The sequence below is a fragment of the Pinus tabuliformis genome, chromosome 4_1 (genome assembly GCF_031772625.1).
Source record: "Pinus tabuliformis cultivar Carrire ecotype Pingquan chromosome 4_1, CPIR1, whole genome shotgun sequence".
NCBI lineage: Eukaryota > Viridiplantae > Streptophyta > Pinopsida > Pinales > Pinaceae > Pinus > Pinus tabuliformis.
The window spans coordinates 825,631,305-825,653,610 of record NC_142303.1 but is presented as its reverse complement, the minus strand read 5'-3'; the positions used below and the strand labels follow the sequence as shown (position 1 = coordinate 825,653,610).

The 22,306-nt window shown below is 36.0% G+C and overlaps 1 protein-coding gene across 2 annotated transcripts in view; it reads left to right on the top strand.

The window, feature by feature from the left end:
* The first annotated feature begins 17,453 nt into the window (after positions 1-17,453).
* Positions 17,454-22,306, top strand: part of LOC149178779 (cyclin-dependent kinase D-2-like) — a 42,224-nt gene continuing 37,371 nt past the window's right edge. The window contains exons 1-3 of one of the 2 annotated variants that reach the window (XM_089420430.1): positions 17,454-17,964; positions 20,666-20,964; positions 21,124-21,232. In XM_089420430.1, coding sequence (XP_089276556.1) covers positions 17,758-17,964; positions 20,666-20,964; positions 21,124-21,232 — 615 coding nt within the window. In that variant the 5' untranslated portion in view covers positions 17,454-17,757. The remainder of the gene's footprint in view (positions 17,965-20,665; positions 20,965-21,123; positions 21,233-22,306) is intronic. The other variant, XM_089420431.1, reaches the window with a different exon arrangement.

Genomic DNA, 22,306 nt, shown 5'->3' with positions numbered 1-22,306 from the left:
ATCATTCATGCTTCCCTATGATGATGTCACAAGCTCTTGCTTCTAATGCTTCTTATGATGTCATTTCCAAACATGATGCATCCTATCATGCTTCTAATGGTTCCTAATAGTTATACTTTACAATAGGAAAACTTGAAAAGAGCTAGGCGAGGAAGACTATCTCAATCATAATAGAGATCTTTTACTCCCTCTTTCTTGGATTTCTTCTTTTCAACTTCCTCCACTTCTTCGATGATATGGGCTTATTCTCTTCCTCTTTTGTTATTTTCCTTCTTGATCTTAGGACAATATCTCTTGTAATGCCCATATTATTGACATCCATAGCATTGAATCTTAACCATATTCTTCTTCTTTTTCTGAGAACCATACTTTCCAAATTTTCCCTTTCTTTTTGTCATTGTAGCATAAGTTTGATTTTGCTCCCTTGATCCTACGTTAGATTTTGCATTTAGCCTAGATTCTTCAATCCTACATAGTGACCATAGATCCTGGAATGGAGTAGATTCTTTCTTCCCATAAATACTTGAAGTAAAGTTACCCCACTCATTTACTAGTGCATTTAGTACTACTGTGGTCATTTCTCTATCAAACATGACTTCTCCCAGATCTTGAAGTTGATCCATGATTTTAGATATCCTCATAAAGTATGATGTTATTCTTTCTTCTCTTTACATCTTTATCTTGTAGAGTTCTTGCCTTAATGAGATGAACTCTCTTGCAGTGCTGATGGAATACAACTCTACCAGTTTGTCATAAATTTCTTTTGAAGTTTCTAGTTTTGATAAATATAGAATGAGGGGATTCTTGATGGATTCTATGAGAATCCTTTGAGCCATAACCCCCCGTTTCATATACTTTGCAAGTGCTTGAGCATATTCTTTCATTGGTTTGGTGATAGATCCTTTGACATGATCCATGACCTCATTTTCAATGAGATTGAGATTTGTCCTCTTCTTCCATGCAAGATAGTTTGAAGCACCAACCAATTTTTTGCTTTCCTTGCAAAAAGACACTTTGACAGATTCAAATGTGCACATGAATATACTTACTTTTTAAGATGCTTCTTCCACTTGTTGCTTCCTATAATTTGATGATGATGTAGATAATACAGAACTTCTCCTTGATGAAGATAGTTCTCTTTAAGAATGACCCTTCACAAGGAGAGAGATCGCTTTTGGTGATGATTGATGATGACTCCTTGATGATGTATTGATACTCCTTGGGTGATTTTCTTCAAGGAAGAGGATTTTCCTTTGAGATGAAATCCTTGCTTCAATGAGAGGGCTTCTTGAAGATGATGACAACGTCCTTTGCTTCCCTTGAATGAAAACTTAAAGTTACCTTGATTTGTAGATCCCTTCAAATTAATGAGGGTCTTTGTGGTCTTTTGATGATGATTGGAGATTCTCAAGACTTCCTTTTGATGTAGACATTTTCTTTGATCTAGGGTTTTTGTAAATTCCTTGAATTTCTTCTTATATTTGCTTTGATGTATTTCTTAATATTTGATCCTTGAGTGTTCCTTGATGAGATGCCCTTCCTTGACTTTGTCACCTAAGATCTAATACCATGTTGAGAAATCTAGGGCATCAAGATTAGGTAATTTCTCTATTAATGATAATTGCTTGTGAATTATTTTTACTTCAATACATTAGGATCTTCTCTTTAGTTAGATTGTTATCGTGTTCTTCTTCATCAAACAACTATCAAATCATAATCAATAAAGAGACAAGAGACACAAAATGTAGGTTATCATCCAAGGCCAAAACCTCTCCCACTTGAGAGTAAAAACCCAAGCAAATTCTTCTTCTTATAGAGAATCCAATTGACGAATACCAAGACCAAGACCCTTGACCTATTTGCCTCTCCAAGACAAAGTCACAAGGCTTCCTTGAGTCAATGATAGTCAAACCCCTTCCTTCTCGGCTATCCTTCAGAGTTTCAGCCCCTTGATTTAAGTTTGCAACTTTCAGCCCTAATTCAAAAACCATAGTTGCATCTCTTGGAAAGTATTACCTTCTAGATAATGCCCTTAACTCCTTAGCTTATGATAGAGTCTCCTTCGAGCTTAACTCAACTTCTCTTTTGACTTGTCCTTCTCGAAATTAGGTTACCCAAGATGACTGCAAGTTTTCTCGGCTTATTCTGTAGCAAAATGATCCCTCTATTATTAGCACGTGTGATATCAAAGTGGCCCTAAACATATCCAAAATGAACTTGGCTTCTAGTCCCTTCTTCTTCGCTTGGATGAGAGTTTTTCTTGAGTGTATTTCACACTTCTTCTTATTTCAGACCTTAACTAGATTTCTTACTTTAGAATGAGAGTCGAGCTACCTATTTCTAGTAGTTTACAAATGTATATAAGCTGACTTGAAAGAGATTTAGGTCGACATGTCCTTTGGTGAGGTTTCATAACTCCTTCTTGAAGCCGATTTGTAGGAGGTGCTTGAGCTTGGTCTTGGAGGGCCTTTTTGTTCTTTGAATGACTTATACAAATATGTAACATTCCCAAGAAGGGTCTTCCATACATGACATTGACTCAGTAGACTTTTTATGAGTTTATGACAAAACCTAAAGGCTCACAATCAGAACGTTAACTAAAATAAAATTCCTTGATCATGAAACCCATGATTCAAGCATTACAAAATTAATTCTTTACTATACAAATATCAATATAGAAATGAATGAGAGTAAAGTAGAAAGACAAATAAATTACAATCAAAGAGATAACAGATTGTTGCAGGTTACTTATTGCAGCAAAGGATAAAATGCATAATGTAACAGAGACATACAAGACATTGAGACCAGAAGTAGCCAAGGAAGTAGCCAATTCATCCCTTAAGAATACACCCTAAAAATGTGTGCAGGATGGTCAACTTGGCCATTGTAAGTTACAACAAGCTCTAGCAAATGGAGTGACCTTAAATAATGTGCTAAGGTGCCAACTAGGGGAGCACTCCTTCGATCTAGGTGATTCATCACTCATCATAAATGCAAACCAATTACAAGCTCAAAATAGCAAAGGCAACTAAGGCTCTTTCTCCAATGACCCAACTATCTCTCCATACTCTCACCCATATCACTATTAGTAAGTCAACATACCCCCAATAGATCAGGGTGAGCTAGCACATACTCTCCAAGGAAGTAGCCAATTCATCCCTTAAGAATACACCCTAAAAATGTGTGCAGGATGGTCAACTTGGCCATTGTAAGTTACAACAAGCTCTAGCAAATGGAGTGACCTTAAATAATGTGCTAAGGTGCCAACTAGGGGAGCACTCTTTCGATCTAGGTGATTCATCACTCATCCTAAATGCAAACCAATTACAAGCTCAAAATAGCAAAGGCAGCTAAGGCTCTTTATCCAATGACCCAACTATCTCTCCAAGAATAGGAAACAATGGTTAAGGGTGCAATAAATAAACTTAGGTTACTATAACTACCTCCCCCTATAAATGCATCAACCACAAAATAAAAAATAAAACAATTACATTTGTTAGGAAATGAAGCAACCTAGGATTGTGTGCCAAGTGGAATCCCCTTTAAAACATACCTCTTGACCATGGAAAGGAGTTGCACCCTACACAATGAGGCCCAACGTCTTTTAGGCCATAAAATGCTTCTCTAGAACATATCCGTCTTTGTACAAATAAATTAGATGAAGGTGAATGTTGGGTCCCTATAATACTAGTGATTACCCCATTACTATTGTAGTTATACCCCTTATTTATATTGTTGTGCCCCTATTACCCCCATATTGTTATTTCTGTGCCCCATAGAATCCCTCTATTGTTATTTTTGTGGCTTTATATTATTATTGTTAGGTCGGCTGGATTATATTGTGACTCCTTAGACTCCTATATATAGAAAGGAGGTTTTATCATTTGTATCATCCAAGAATTGTTCATTTATGTAATGTAAAGGAGGTTGCCCCTCAAAGAGGTTGAATTCTAAGGTGTTGATCTATCTTTTCTATCTTTTCTTGAGCTAGTTTCATAACATTTGGTATCAGAGCTTTGGATTCTAGGGTTTCGCTACTCCAAACAAGTCATCGTGGCATTTTCGCTATAACTTTTTTTCTGTGACGTTTCAGAATTCGAAAAAAAACCCATTTGAGAAGAATTGGCGCTGAACCTTGGGTCCGAATTTCAGAGCCTTTCGCGCGATATTTTCGGAGATATGATGTGAGGAAGTTGGCCTTTTTGCAGACTCCTGAATTACATTCAAAACAGGTGACCTGGGGAAAATCGTCATAACTCTCTCTCTGAGGATCGGATTGAAATTTCGTAAAAAGGTACAGAAAGAGGACAGACTGTAGTTTCTTGTGTGTGTGTTTCAGATTCAAAGGTTGAAACAGTGACTCGTGGCATGTCGTACAAGTTCGCTCTACTGAACTAGTCTAAAAGCAAGTCACTGTGGGAGATTTCACATAACTCTTCCTTGGAGAATCCAATTGGGCTCAGACTTGTCGCATTGGAAAGAGGACGCAAAAGGCTACTACAGGTTGCAACCTCAGAATTGGATGATCTGAAATTACAGAGATACATCAGATTCAATATCAGACTTCTATAAAGTGAAAAAAGGTGTGTAGTTTTTTTTTTAATTTTTGTGTAAGCTTGGTTTAACGGAATTCAAAGGGCATAGTAAAGCATTATTATCGGTAACTGATGCCCCGAGGAAAGAAAATGCAAACACCTAGTAAGGAACCTGAAAGCTCTAGCATGACTCATGAAGAAGAGGAAGAAATGCTACATGATATATCAAAATTACAAGAACAAGTGCAACAAATGTCACACTCACAAAAGCTAACAGAAGCTAAGATAAATGGCGTGGAATCTAAGATAAATGGCGGCATGGAAGCTAAGATGGATGATTTGAAGACAGATTTGAAGACAAACATGGCAGATTTGAAGACAGACTTGAAGACAGATTTGAAGACAGACATGGCAGATTTGAAGACAGATTTGACAAATTTTCTACAAGAAATACTTACTAATGGTGAAAAGGTTGTAAAGGAAACTCATGATGTGAACAAAAGTAATGTTAATCATGATTCCATAGACTCTAATGTTGGATCGAAGACCCACCATATTCCAAAAATCGATATGAGGAAGTTTGATGGCAAGGATCCCGCCACATGGATATTACAGATGGAGCAGTTCTTCGATCTCAATAATGTGCAAAACACACAAAAGGTACGTATGGCAACTGTATATTTGGAACCAAATCAGTTTGTATGGTATCAATGGCTTTTCTCTCGTAAAAAATTTATCACTTGGGCAATTTTTACGGAAGAATTGATAGCACATTATGAAGATACAAAAAGCAACACTTTTTTTAGCCAATTGATAAGTCTCAAACAAAAGGGTTCAGTAATGGAGCACATTGAGGAGTTCCAAAAATTGAACATAAGGGTAAAAGATATTCCAGAGGAGCATAGGATTGATGTGTTCATAGGGTCTTTAAAGGATAATATCCAACATGATGTTCGCCTTTGGGAACCTGATTCATTAGAGAAGGCATTCAGGTTAGCAAGAAAAATGGAAAGCAAAATTATGGCAACTAGGAAGCATACCACTCACAACTATAAAGACGGAAGTGTTGTTGCCCCTAGTCTTCCACAACCTATAAGGTTGACACCACAACAATTGGAAGAAAAAAGAGCAAAAGGGCTTTGTTACAGTTGTGATAGCAAATACACTAAAGGTCATAAGTGTGCTGAGAAGAAATTATTCTACATAGATTGTGAAGAGGAAGAAGAAAAGGAGCAAGAAAGGTCAAAAGAAGAAGATATACCCTAGGAACAAAGCCTAGATGAAGAACAAATAAATCCAACCATATCTTGTAATGCATTGGCGGGAATTACCACTCCTCAAACCATCAAGATAGAAGGACAAATCAAGAAGAAAAAGGTAATAGTGTTGATTGATTCAGGAAGCACCCACAATTTTATTCATTGTAGGGTAGCAAAAAATTGAATTGCTTCCTATATCCAGCACCAGAGTGTCAAGTGATGATTGCAAATGGAGGAACAATAAATTGCTCTGGAAAGTGCCATAATATCAAGCTATCCATGGGAGAATATGTATTGACTAGCCCAATGCTTTCCATTCCAATGGGAGGTGCGGATGTTGTACTAGGAGTCCAATGGCTACAATCCTTGGGTACAATAGCTTTTAATTTTCAAGAACTTTTCATCAAATTTTCTACGGAAGGAAAGGAAGTTGAATTAAGGGGTATTGCAGGGAAACCAGGAAAGATAATCAACTCTCATGGTATGACAAAGCTTCTAAAAAAGGAGCAAAGAGGTGTAATTGCACAATTATGCTCGCTAGATGTTTCCACATTGGAATCATCTATTTCTCCAGATCTCAAAAAGTCTTGGACAATCATTCCAAGGTATTTGAGACTCCCAAGGGTCTCCCACCTATGCGTGATCATGATCATGCTATTCATCTGATTCCAGGAAGTGTTCCTCCAAACATCAGGCCGTACAGATATCCCTATGTCCAAAAGAGTGAAATTGAACGTATGGTTGCAGAAATGCTAGAGGCTGGTATAATTCAACCGAGTCAAAGTTCTTTCTCAGCTCCAGTAGTATTGGTGCACAAGAAGGATGGATCATGGCGCATGTGTCCAGATTATAGGGAGCTCAACAAGCTCACTATTAAAGATAAGTTCCCCATTCCTGTTATTGATGAATTACTGGATGAATTGCATGGATCAATTTACTTCACCAAGTTGGATCTTCGTTCGGGATATCATCAAATCAGAATGAAGATTGAAGACATTCAAAAAACGACATTTAGAACTCATGAGGGTCATTATGAATTTTTGGTCATGCCTTTTGGCCTTACCAATGCACCTTCAACATTTCAAGGTTTGATGAATTCAATTTTCAAACCATTCCTTAGAAAATTTGTGTTAGTATTTTTTGATGATATACTAATCTACAACAAGTCTTGGAAGGATCATGTTGAACATGTTGACAGGGTGCTACAACTATTGGAGGAGAAACAATTATATGCAAAAAGATCCAAATGTTTCTTTGGAGTCCAGGAGGTGGAATATTTGGGTCATATTGTATCTCATGAAGGAGTTAAGGTAGACCCTAGCAAAATTAAAGCCATTAAGGAATGGAAAATCCCCACATCCATAAAGCATCTGCGAGGATTTCTTGGGTTGACAGGGTATTATCGCAAGTTTGTTAAGAATTATGGGAGAATAGCAGCACCTCTAACAACATTATTGAAGAAAGATTCATTTTCATGGACTCCGGAAGCAACAAAGGCCTTTGAACATCTTAAAGAGGCAATGTGCCAAGCACCGGTCTTAGCTACACCGGACTTCACAAAAACCTTTATTGTGGAATGTGATGCTTCAGGAAATGGAATTGGTGCTGTTCTAATGCAAGATGAAAGACCCATTGCTTTTGAAAGTCGTCCAATCAAGGGAAAGTTTTTAAGCAAAGCTATTTATGAGAAGGAAATGTTGGCAATACTCCATGCACTTAAGAAATGGCGACCCTACCTAATGGGAAGACACTTCAAGGTAAAAACGGATCATGATAGCCTTAAATACTTTTTAGAACAAAGATTATCCTCTGAAGAGCAACAAAAGTGGGTCACAAAGATGTTGGGTTATGACTTTGAAATCATCTACAAAAAAGGGAAGCAAAATGTGGTGGCAGATGCACTCTCAAGAAAGGATGAGGATGTGGAAGCATTGTTGTGTGCCATTTCTATTATCCAACCAGATTGGATAAACGAAGCAAGGGAGGAATGGAAGAATGATGAAGAAGTGTGGGCACTTATTCGAAAGCTACAACAAGATTCCAGTACTTCTGATACATTTAGCTGGCAAAATGATTCGTTATGGTACAAAGATCGCTTATACCTCTGTAAGAATTCCCAGCTAAAACAAAAGATTCTTATGGAATTGCACACTTCTCCCTTAGGAGGGCACTCAGGATTTTTAAAAACTTACCACAGGGTTAAGAAGGAATTTTTTTGGGATGGCCTTAAATCAGATATTCAAAAGTTTGTGGCGGAATGTTTGGTTTGCCAGCAAAATAAAGTTGAAACAATTAAGACACCGGGTCTATTACAACCTTTATCCATTCCAAGCCAACGTTGGGAGGAGGTTTCAATGGATTTTATCACAGGTTTACCCAAGTCTGAGGGAAAGAGTGTCATCATGGTGGTAGTTGACAGACTTACCAAGTATGCACACTTTGTGCATTATCACATCCATTTAAAGCCAGTACAGTTTCTACTGCATTTATGGAAACAGTTCAAAAGCTACATGGAAACCCAAAGATTATTGTAAGTGACAGAGATCCCATTTTCACTGGAAATTTTTGGACAGAATTATTTTCTTGTCTTGGTACTCAGTTAGCTCATAGCTCATCTTATCATCCTCAATCTGATGGGAAAACTGAGATAGTAAACAAATGTTTGGAAGGATATCTTCGTTGCTTTGTATCTGATAAACAGACACAATGGGTCAAATGGTTGCCTCTGGCTGAATGGTGGTATAACACTTCCTTCCATACAGCAACAAAAATGACCCCATTTATGGCACTTTATGGGTATCAACCACCATCCATCACATCATATTTAAGAGAAAATTCTAAGGTTCAGGCAGTGGAACATCACATCGAACATCAACAACAAGTCCTCCAACTCTTAAAGGATAACCTCGTGTTGGCACAAAATAGAATGAAACAACAGGCAGATCAACATCGCAGTGAAAGAAGTTTTGATGTAGGTGATTGGGTATTCCTACGGCTACAACCATATAAGCAAATGTCCCTAAAGCAAGCTAAGAAGGATAATAAATTATCACCAAAGTATTATGGTCTGTACAAGGTGTTGCAAAAGATTGGTACTATGGCATACAAATTGGAGCTTCCTGCAGCTTCTCGATTGCACCCAGTTTCCATGTTTCATGTTTAAAGAAGGTTATAGGTGACAAGCTCCCAATTCAAACAATATTGCCAGAACTTGATGAGGAAGGAAAAATTATATTGGAATCGGAAGCAGTCACAGAAACAAGAACTCGACAGCTACGAAATCGATCAATTTCAGAGTATCTTATCAAGTGGAAGAACTTATCCGCTGAAGATTCCACATGGGAGGATGAGAATTTTATGCAGAAGTATCCAGAACTACTCAAGCGTTGAGGACAACACTTTTTTTGAAGGAGAGGGGCATGTTGGGTCCCTATAATACTAGTGACTACCCCATTACTATTGTAGTTATACCCCTTATTTATATTGTTGTGCCCCTATTACCCCCATATTGTTATTTCTGTGCCCCATAGAATCCCTCTATTGTTATTTTTGTGGCTTTATATTATTATTGTTAGGTCGGCTGGATTATATTGTGACTCCTTAGACTCCTATATATAGAAAGGAGGTTTTGTCATTTGTATCATCCAAGAATTGTTCATTTATGTAATGTAAAGGAGGTTGCCCCCTTGAAGAGGCTGAATTCTAAGGCGTTGATCTATCTTTTCTATCTTTTCTTGAGCTGTTTCATAACAGTGAACACAAGGAATACTACACTACTTGTTGGTTGTTTCTTTTCAAATCTACACTTAACTCTTTCTTAATTTGATGAGTATCACATTGGAGAAGGGGATATACTAACTAATGAAAATGGCTTCCATTTTTTGTTCTAGAATAACAACAGTCTTATGCCAAATAGGCCTCAAAACCTTACATCAGATCACCAGCTAAGACTGCCCATCATATAACATAATAGCTCTAGAGGAAAATTTTCCTATCATGAATAAACCACACCATGAGGAAGTACTTATGTGTTGTTTTATATTCATAGGAATGTTGATATGAGAGTGGACCATCCTTGAAATATGAGAGAACTAAGATCAACTCATTAGTTCTTCCAATGTTGTTGCTAGGGCCTCCACATCATGCTACATAATACTTTCAAAAGGTAGAGCGATTTACTTCCATTGTGTCCCTTCTTCTACACCTCAGAAAGTTTAATGAACAGGCTGACCATTAGGTGAGTATGTAGGTGACCACAATTACAACGAAAAAGGATAACATTTCATTCTCTAAGTCCAAATAAATTTGCAATTATCTCTGCTAATATGAATATTACATGTAGTGCTTAGAGTGGAATTTAGTTGTTGATTTCATTTTTGGTGTGGATTGCACTTATGCCTTCCTATCTGCTGTTGAGAATGGGCATAAGCTCAACATATTAACTATTTTGACTGCAAAATATCAACCTTTTCTAGGCCTGTAATACTAAACATCACAACCAATAAACTTGCATGCATATGCTATAGGCTTGTCCTTAATTTGCTCAATGATAATACACAACAATAAATTTGGTTGGATAATTCAACAAGTTGTAGATACCTAGGTTATACATTTTCTAGCAATCAAGGTATTTGGGATGTGACTCCTGGAAAGTGACCCTCACATTGTTGGGTATACTGTTTTGTGCTATGACAAAATCAGGCACTTCATAGCAAATGAAACTTGGGCGAGGGTATTTTGGCTACTAAAATGACAATAACAAATAATACTCTACAAAGAAGCTCACACTTCATCCACCTGCCAAACCTTCCTTAGATGAAGAATCCAATGTGGATAGAATAAGATGGGGATGGCCCAATTCTCCACATTCTAACAATTAATAGAGCTGTTTCTCTCAGAAAACTTGAAGAAGAAACTATGTTCTCAAATTTTATGCAGAATTTGTATGACAATCCTTTTCTCTTTGGGGATATAGCAATCTCTCAAGATTGGGAAATTACTGGTTTATTGATTGAAGAACCTACATGGCAGAGGTTATATATTGTAAAGGAAAGTTAGTCTTCTAATAAGATGATTGAATTTGCACCCAAGAAGACATTGAGAATCAACAATAGTTTCATTGTTGCCCAGGAACATAAATTGCTAGAAATTCTACAGGAAAAAAAATCTAGCCTTTTCCTGGAACTATTCATATATGAAAGGTATACATTAAGACATCTGCCAACATCAAATTTTTATAAAATATGGACCCATGCCCATCAGGCAGCCACAAAGAAGGATGAATCCAACACTTAAGGACATTGTAAAGATTGAATTACATAAATTATTGGATGCATGAATAATCCCACATGATTGTATCCTAATGGGGAAGTTGCAAGCCCTATTCCAAGAACATGACTAAGATTCCAATCTTATCATGCCATTTCAATGAATCTCCATTGGGTTAATCGTAAAAACTTGACCATTTTAGGTAACAAACTTGACCATCAGGTTTTTCATTCAGTTTGAGAGGACCCTTGTAGTATAAACCAAAATTAGAGAGACCCAAAAAAAAGTATTGCTATAGCTAAGAAAGAAAAATGTATAAAGGAAAGGTATTGCTACCACTAAGAAAACAAGATGTAGCACTAAAAGGTTCTACAGAAACTACCCTTCTTTTTAAAATACCAGAATAGATGTTGAGGTTTGTACATTCTCTTAAATTATCTTTAGGCCAAAAAAATACACTTATATGAAGTAATTGGATTCAAACTTAACTTCCAATAGATAAATTTGATCAAGCAAATGAGCTCATGGAATAGAAGAAAATGTAATAAACATACCTACAACATATTTCCCATCATAAAATCCTCTGTAAACAATCCCAAATGTGCCCTGGGTGATAATACTCATGATATCCAATTTTTTGGGTCAATTTCCCACTCCTCCTTTGGCTTTCGGCTTCTGATTTTGTCCATACCTTGCTCAGATGTTTGTCTAAATTCATTAGATCGATCTGATGTGCTATGAAAAAATCACTCTTCTTTGGAATCACCTCCTTCCTCATTATTTCGAATTCACGGGACTTCCCACTGCTATTAGCATCGCCCTTCTCACCTTCCTTTTGCTCTTGAACTTTCGAACCCCTATCCATTATGAACAATCGATCCATGCCTTCCTCCTAGATTTTGCAGCGGAATCCAATGTACAGATAAAGAGCATCAAACTCTCTCCCAATGTGAGAAGGAAAGGAAAAGAGTAGCGGGAAAGTAAATTTTAATAGGTCAATTTTAGATTAGCCGAAAATGTCAATTGCCATGGTAGCTTATGTTGCTACTATTGAGGTTATTTTATTTTTTTATTTGAGCATGTTGCCAATATTGGGGTTAAATTTTCTTTTTTAATTTTATTTTTATTTGAGCAAAAATATGTCACTTTAAGGAGAGGCTATATCTAATGATTTTGAAAACCCAGAGAGTGATCATTTTGGCATGAGGGCATCAATAAAAACTATTGAAGAACTCCTTAATATAAGCAAGTATGCTCATATAAAGAGGGAAAGGGGACATGAGGTTTACACATAAGGGTAATATCTACTAATCCTTAAGGAGGTGGAAAATATCTTCAAATCTATGAATAATGTTATCAATAAACTCAAGTAGTTGTAGGTAGCCCATTGTTTTTGGGGAACTTCACTTAGAGCTCATTAACACACTATTAGAAGCTAGCCATAGTTTAGTTTAAATTAGTCACTCACATTAGTCATTTTTAGTTGTATTACTTATTAGCTAGTCATATATTTTAGCCCAAGACTAAATTAGTCATTTATGTTAGTCATTTTTAGTTGGGTCACTTAAGATTGCTCATTTTTGGTAGTATTTCACTTGGAAAAGTTGCGGTGACTAACATTTTTAGTCACTTAGTCACTAATTTTTCATTTTCTACTAGTGTTTAGTCATCATCAAGATTGGGATTTAAAAAAAAATCAATTTCCACAATTTGTGTAATCTACCTCGAAGACGAGTTTTATATCTCATGAATTACATCAACCGCGCTTCCATAACCTACCCACAAGATCTAACAACACTCCATTCTAAACATTGGAGGATTTTATATAACAATGGAAAGATCCAAACACTTTTCCCATGCTATTATCGTTGGTATTTTGTTAAACATATTGCCTTAAACTGCATTTTCCCCAACATTTTCGTTAAGGCCTTTTGTCAAACATTTCACGTGCAAAATATTTTTTTCTTCTTCTGAACATTCTATTTTGGTTGATATAGTCCCAATGTTTTATCCAAAGCTTCAATACCTATTGGAATGTGCCCAACCACTTCTGTGATATCATGCAGGTGATGGGGCACTCCAATCATCATCCAATAATCCTACTAATGCATTTAAAGGTAGAAGTAATGTAAATATAGGCAATAATTTAGTTTAAAAGAAAAATAAATGAATGCAAAACCTTTGAAAACAACCTAGAATGCATCTCAACATAAATTATAACATTTTATTGGTTCCACCATGGATAACAAGCAATCATCTTCAGAAAAAAAAAAAAAAAAAAAAAAAAAAAAAAAAACTATAACAAGTAAATGCAATAAATTTGCATATTTATAAACAATCATATAATACTCATTTTTCCAGTAAATTGTCCACTAACTGATTACAGTGAAGAATGTTCCACCCAATCACAGGCACTCTCTCACAAAGGCCACCCCTGAGTTAGGGCTATGAATCCATAGGGGAAAAATCCTGCCATTTTGCTTTGATTACTTTGGCTCAACCTAATTCTAAAACTTGTATATAGGAAATTAACACTACAACCCTTAGACACATCAATCCTATCTCAACCAACTACACTTTCCCCCCAAGCCTAAATAACATAAGGAATGAGATCTAATTCTCTAATAAATAGTGCCTTAGGTTATCCCCATTCCCTGCAATGCTCTAGTGTTGACTAGCCAAGGAATCTCTATTGTTGGCAACTAGAGAATTCAACAACAAACAATGGCCCCCTTTCTCTTCATCATTCACCCATGAGTTTGGTCATGGATTTCACATGGTTATGGTAATGGCTTTGGAATGCTTAGCAAGAAAGGCATTGTAGCATGGAAGTAGTTGAGAATAACCAAGAGAATAATGGATGAGGAGGATAATGAACTAGCATGCCTAAAATCACATGTATTATATTGCATGCTAAGAAGTGACCATGGGCCTTCATAAAAAACACACATATCTCTCTTTTGGGATAACTAACAACGAGGGCGGTGAAAAATTAATAAGTGTAAATAAAAATTCGAGAACTTAAGATAAAGGGTTGCTAGTAGTAAAATATTATTATTTTCTCCTGGTCCCTTCAAACCCCTTTCTTCCCCTTTCATGAATTCACATACCCCTCCACCTCCTTCTTTGTTTGTAGTCATTAGTGTATTTATATTATATTTATAAAGTACAAATTTACTAATCAATAGTCATGCTTTATCCTATGACATATGCCCATGTTTATATCCATTTCATAATTACATATGCATTCATAATTTATGGGTTAAAATGAGGGTATTACATATTTGTTGATTGTCTTTTTGGTGTGGGGCTTGGTAGACTTTGGTCCATACATAATTAATAGTCATCTCAAATAAGAGGGTGATGGGTTTTCAAGTGGCCCAACCTCTCTTCTCACTTTATAACCATGAATTCTCTCTTCAAGGCAACCCATGATTTCTGCTACGAATAACAACTATTATAACTTCCATAGAGTCTCTAGTCAATTGAGCTCACAAGTCCTTGGTGTTGGTTGTATAACAAAGATGGAAGGGCATGTAGGTTCCCCTTGTAGCATGGGAAGGAATGGGAGAATCATCTAAAAGTGATTCTCTTTAATTCACACATTATATCTTTCCCCATGGATGAGGTGCCTTCCAAGTAACATTACAGGTTTCCTCTTCAATATATGGTCAAAGGTAAGTGAAAGAGCTTTCAATAATGCATGAAAAAATGTGGTACTTCTCCAAATGACATATGGCAAAGACAATCCACCCATGGATCCCCTTTCCTCTTCCCTTCTCGTAGGCTCATAGCCCCCTTGTTGCTCCCTGCAACCATTTTGATGGTTATTTTATTGTATATCATGTTTGCATTTGTACATAACCTTTGAGTACAATACCTTTACCAAGTATGCGACTCAAGCTCATAACCATCCACTACTAGGGGCTTTATTGTGGGCTTCTGACCATGAACAATTACAAAGCATATCACAAATTTACATTACAGGTCATTACAATTTGACCCTATTGGCTTAATTCCCATCCCAATAACCACATCATTAGAGCATGCAATTTAATTTAATATTCTTCAGGGGTTAAAACCAAGGTATGGCACTTCGTACTATAATGAACTTTACACACTAACTTGTTGTATTAAGGTGAAGAATATGATTCAATATAGCTATTAATTAGGTCTTGAACTAGTCCAAACTTCCAACTATCCCTAATTAGATGATCAAAGTGTTTGATATACACATCTAATACCATTGCCTCTATAACACTACTTTCATCGAGGCAAAACACTTTGCTAAATCATCCTCCATGGTGGAATTAAACTCAACATCAAAGCTTGCTTATTGTGATAATAAATATCGACAAGTGCACAAACTTGACTTTTTAATATCAATGATAGCTTAGATGCAAATATAATACCAAATGAAGTTTGTGTTGTTGTAAACAATTGTTCTTGACAAGACACATACCTTTCAATTTCCCATTTGCAAGAAGATATGAAGCATGATATTGATATGATCTTTTTCACATGTACAATAGATGGGGTAATTGAAACTTTTTTAATTAGACATCGAGTGAGCATGTAGCCCCGAACCTAAACCAAGAAAATCATTGAAATATACAAGGATCTTATGACTCATTACAAAATTGACACACAACCATATACAACTATATATATTCTCTTTATGCCTCATAAAATTGTACTAATAAATTTATACTTAATCTATATAACCACATGAATACTCCTAAATTACAACTACATGGAAACTATAAAATCTATGGTCACGAAATAAGTGTGGAATATGTAAGTAGATATGTGGGTAATTGGGGAATATGATAAAACATATATATTATTATGTAAACATTTTTCTATTTAATAAAAAGTTGTTAATTTTTCTGTAAAAAAAACCACATCAATAATCCTCAATAATTTACTTTAGTGATAAGAAAATTGTGAAAAGTTCACCTTTACATAGTTTGAAGAAAGTATAAGCATTATAAGCACGGAAGAGAAGTCAACAAAAAAGACCAATCATTAACTACGTATAGTATGTGGGAGTGTCATCAAAACAGATGTAGAGAAGGAGAGTTATGGGATTGGAAAACGATTAAAGTGCTTTTTGGACTCCTAGTTTGTACAATGATGCTATATGGGTGTGAATTGTAGGTTAGCAACACTCCCATCTCAAAATGGAAACAAATTGAGAAAATCCAAAAACACTTGATTATGAGCAAAAGAAAGTTCAGTACCTTATGATATAATGTTGAGTGAAACAGGAGCAACTCCCATTGAAGCAATTGCTATGGCGCGGCTAAAAGGAATCTAGCAAATGAGAGTAGATAGATGGCCTAATGTTATCTTCAATAAAAACATGAGTGAGAGAAAGAAAACATAGACGAAACAAAACTACACATGGATGCAAATATGGAATATCTACCTCAATGCCTGTCCCACAAATAACAAGGAGCTAAAGGATTTTGTTATGGAGAAGTTTCGTAAAAAGGTATTGAGAAAAGAGTTGGGTAGAAAGAAGAAATATTACATTGAGGAATTGAACCCTACGTGTGATCTACAACAAAAAGAGTTCATTGGAGCTAGCATTTCGTGGACGGCAAAGGTTCTTATTGCTCAATTAAGGACCAACTCATATCAACTTCGGTGTGAAACAAGACGGTGGAAAATGCCTAAAGAAGCTTGGGAAGAATGGGTGTGTACATTTTTCACATCAGGAGCTATGGAATCGGAAAAAACATTTCATTTTGGAATGTGATGCATTCAAAGACATCAGAGAAAGTTATGAGAACACGTTAGCATCAATTTCTTGGCATTGTCTTTTTAGCGAGGGGATTGTTGGAAGGTTGGGTCAGCTCATCATCAATTTGAATCAGAAAAAGATTGAATTGCAAAAACCGAAAAACAAGAAACTAATGGTCTCATAGACTAATTTTAGTCTTGTAAACCTTAAAATATCATTTTATTTCAAGTGACAATAAAATTAGTTCTATCTAATAAAAAATTATCAATTTTTCTTTAAAAAAACCACTTCAATAATCTACTTTAATAATAATTTTTTTTTTTTAAGTAAAAACTCATCATATTAATTCACTTTTACATATCTTAATTTTTTTTTTTTTTTAAAAGCACTTCAATAATCTACTTTAATGATAAGAAAATTGTAAAAACTCACCATATTAGTTCAACTTTACGTAGCTTGAAGAAAGGATAAGCACCAGAACTCAACAAAATAGATCAATCGTTTTGTTCAAACCACGTATAATGTTGGGAGTGTCATTAAGGGCAAATAGAACTAGCCTCGTCTGTGCGACCGTTAATTGTTAATTGTTTTTGATTAAAATGACACTAATAATTATTAAATGGCAGAGTCAAGGTAGTTGCAGGGTAAAATATAAGCCAAACGACCCCAAGTTGGGGCCATTCTCTTTTCGTTCTCCTCTTGGTGTCCTCCGGCACAGAAAGCCAAGATGTTGATCGCCTCCCACGCTCGCACTTGACCGTTCTCACGAGAAATCTCATGTCCATTCCTTCCGTGCGAGCCGATAGAGGACCCCAAGAGAATCACAATATTTTTGCTATAACTAATAATGCCATTAACATCCGCTGTTGGGACGCCCGGAAGTAAATGATCCATCGTTGCGCGAAGAGCAAAGTCAGTTAAAGCGCTAACAATCATATCAGTAACGATGGACTTGAACCAGTACCCTGCAGATTCGAACCCGGAACTACCCGAGGGTACAGACAACGTAGATAATTCTGATAATAACAAAGGCTCCCTTGTTCCTTCTCCCCATCCTCCTCTGAAGCCACTCGATCCCTCTGAACGGTACCGCAAAGGTATTACCCTTGGGCAAGGTACCTATGGGATCGTCTACAAGGCCTTCGATACTGTGGTAAGCAATACAATGACTTTGAATTTTATTACAGTCTAGGGTTCTCGCAATAATATTGTCCATGGAGGTTACTTAGGTTTGAAACCGGGACATTGTGCTTGTTATAAATGGCTCTCTTTTCCTTTTCGTAGAGGTTTTTCCGTTCATATGGAAGTTCCGTGCAATCTTGTGCGGAAGTGGCGTGAATGTGAAAGTCCCAAACAATTCTGAATAATATTAATAACATTGGTCCTGAAAGGTCTCAGGGGACAACTCTCACTGAAACATAATAAGATTTTTGGAGGACATGAGGCATTTTGGCAAATTCCTAGCGGCATTTTGTTTTTGAATGATTTTTGTTTGATACTTGACTTATGGAATTAGGGTATGTTCGTAAGCTTGCCAAATTCATCATTGGCACTATGTTTTTATTAATTTTTTTTTCTGCTTTGTTTTAACTGGTGCTTTGGAAATTTTGTTTCCAATACAACTTGCTCAAACGTTGTGTCACTGTGTCCTGGGATATCCATACTGACTGCTTACTGTAGGGTCCTTGCTAACCCAATGCACTCTCTGAATTTCCATCTTCAACACAACTGCTCGAAATGGGGACTGGGAATGTAAAAGTCCATTAATCTATATATCTCAGTCCTAAAGAGAGAGGGCCCTAACTGTGCGGTTGTTGGATAATTGATTACAGTTTAATGAATGCATTCTTATTTTAGAAAACTTTGCATTCTTTTTTAGAAAATTGCATTCCTGTACGTGCATTGTCATTTTAGCAGGTTACAATGCAATATGTGGAATTTTCTTTTTGGTTGGTAATTGACATTTTGTAAATGAGGTTTCTACCTTCGGCTTAGATTTCACATCCAAGGTTCTTGGATGTAGTAAGTATCTCTGCTGGTCGTATTAACATGGACAATATATCTTGGGGGATTTTAACCCGGGTTATACATGTATCATTATTTTAGTTGATTCATCACACCTATTAATGCGTGCCATTATGCATAGAAATGACAGTGTTCTATGCTATACTTTGTTCATGCAAGTTTTCCATGCATGGGAATAATATTGTTTGATGCTAATATGTAACTTATAAGAAATTTATCTTGGTACTGGGTTACATTTCTTGCAAGTGGTTTGTAAGTTTTGCTCTCATGCCACTTGGTGCCCATTGTGGATTGTCTATTTGTTGTCTGTTGCATGGATGCCATTTCTCTTAATTGTCTCGGTGCCACATGGTCAATTCTGAAACCTACATGGTAGGTTCTGCTGTCAATCATATAGATATGGTATGTCTGTGACATGAAAGATGTTTCATAATATGTCTGTGCCAGTAAAATAATTATTCCTGACTGAGATTTAGTGGAGTTAGCTTGTCTATTGTGATACAAGTGGAATGTATTGGGCTTTGCAAAACCAAAGCACCCTACAAAGCTGTATTTTTTAGATGCTTTGAATTGGACATTGACATCGTTATATATAAAAAAATGTTGCAGTGAAGGGTGGGAAGATTGTTGTTCAAATTCCTATAATATCTTCCTTTCACCTTGCTAGGTAGTCAACGTCTCATAATCATTGTGTCATGGCAAGATTATTATTCAAATCCCTAAGATGTCATCCTTTCATCAATGGAAGACTCCTTGCCAGGTAGTCAACGTCTCATAAGCATTGTGTCATGGCAAGATTATTATTCAAATCCCTAAGATGTCATCCTTTCATCAATGGAAGACTCCTTGCCAGGTAGTCAACAACTCATAATGTCAAGCTGCCAGCTTTGCAAGTACTCACGAAAATGGGTATTATATTTCATTTTTATTTTTTAGTAAAAATTGAGGTGTCTTTCTGCGAATGATTAAATGCAAAGACTCCCTTTTGAGTCTGAGGTTGGATGGCCTGAATTTTTTGTGTAGAATACAGCTGCCTGATCCAATGAATTGGAGGCAGTGGTACTTGATGGTTTCTTCTTAAAAGTTAGTTATCATAAACTTATAGGAAAATCCATGGCTCTACCTATTGTCTTGAATTTCAAAATTATTTCCTTGCATATTGAGGCAGGCAAGGGAGGCTTTTGGTAGTTTTCTTGCTCCCTCATTCTCTATTATGAGTTTAAAACCAATTTCAGAAGTTTAGCTGGTAAGAATGAGATGGAATATTGGTTTGCCCCCTGTGATATCATCAAAATGCAGTTTTCTTTAGGGATTTACCAAATTTCCCTTTGAGAATAGGCACAATATTTGGTGTTTGTTTTTACTGTGCCTACTAATATTATTTTTTCCTTTTGTATTTTTACTTATCAGTGATAGGCAGGTTCGGTTCTAGTGTTTTTGGGTAAACTAGCATTTTCATTGAAATGAAATGCTCTTTCTTTGTATCTTTATAGGTTGCTTGCTGGTAGGTTTCAATTTATAGTGGCCCTGTGGCCAACTTGTTATTGTTCAAAACTTCAAGCAATTGGCATCCAATTTTTGTTTTTTTTTCATTTAGTGTTTTTATACAGGAGATTGTTTTACTATCAAGACAATTATTTTTTATTAGTTTGAAACATTGATGAAATTAAACACCATTGTTTTATGTTGTAAAATTCAATTTCATCCAAAGCAGGTATTCACTGGCCGTGCTAGCAGATTAATATAGATGTTGGAAGGTTACGTTTGCCTGCATAATCTGTCTATTCTTGTTTTTCAATTTTTCTAACAATTGGTGATGTTCCGTGTAGACAAACAAAACTGTGGCAGTAAAGAAAATCCATCTGGGCAAAGCCAAAGAAGGTGTTAATGTAACTGCTTTAAGAGAAATCAAATTATTGAAGGAGCTTTCGCATCCAAATATAATTCAGCTAATAGATGCATATCCACACAAACAGAATTTACATATTGTCTTTGAATTCATGGAGACTGATCTTGAGGCTGTTATAAAAGACAGAAACTTAGTTTTCTCCCCAGCTGATATAAAATCCTATATGCAAATGACGTTGAAGGGGCTTGCTGTTTGCCATAAAAAATGGGTTTTGCACAGGTGATTAAGCTCTCATTTAGTCAGAAAGATAACTGCTTTTTTTTCTTATCACTAAATTCATTACTGCCAGAAGTATTCTATATTTGAATAGAACTAGCTTGTTCATTATTGTATGTCATGTGCATTATGTGATTCTTGTAAATTGTTTGAGACATACAGGGATATGAAACCAAATAACTTGTTGATTGCTGCTGACGGCCAACTGAAGTTAGGAGATTTTGGCCTGGCTCGCTTGTTTGGTAGTCCAGACCGCAAATTTACTCATCAGGTCTGATTTTTTTTGTTTTGTTTAAATTTATCTGAAACAACAGTTTTAAGGGTTTATCATTTGTATCTATTGGAAGTAAAATGCAGCTTTGCTATTGGGCAGTTATTTAGTGTGGTTAAAACACAACAAAAACAATTATATAGGGTATACTGCAAACATAATTGGTGCTCAGGGTTTACAGATAACTGGGCATTTAAGGTAGGGTCCAGAACATCAGACCTTTCTGTTTGGGGACGACTGGTAGGTTTGAAGATGCTGTTTAAACTTTATTACAACCCTTCTTTGTGGCATTTATTTTAATACTTTAGTTTCTATTGGCAATACTACTTTCATATGTTGTTACATCAGTCTTAAATGAGAGTTGAGCTCCTATAGTTAGTGAAATGAGATGGTGGAGTTTAATAGAAGTTTCTGTCTTGGAATTTATTTAAAGCATGCAGTTTGACATTGTAGAAAATGGTGGAGTGAATCCAACTTTGGCTTTGCCTTTATTTTTGCTAAAAAGATAAATAGCAAACACCCCCTAGGGTAAAAGGTTGAGACTAGGGTTTTAAGGCCTAGTTTCCTCACTTTTTTTATCTCAACTCTGTATGTGTGATGTTCTTAGATGCCAAAATCAGATTTAAAACATAATTTTTATCTCTTTACATGATTTTCAACAGACAACAAGGAGACCAAAACAAGCAAAGTGTGTAGGTTTTTTATGCTAAAAAGTAGGATGAGATTTACCTTACCACTAACTAGAATGAGTTCAAACTTTTTATTGTTTTTATCTATGAAAGTAGATCTAAACTAGAAACCGATGCCCTAAAACATCAACCAAACCTGCACTAAAACTTCACTATTATGTTGCAAGAATCATTTACCACATTTCAAGAAAGGTTGATCATCTATCACCACAAAACCTTAGACAAGAGACAAGTGCAAAAGAGCTTTAGTCCAATTTATAGATGAAGAGCTCAACAACCTTTGAGATAGAATAGTGGATAAACTCATAAATTTGTTCTCTAAATTCTAATATCCTCTAACAAAGGATCTAGTCATCAACAATACAATATGGTCGATTAATGCTGC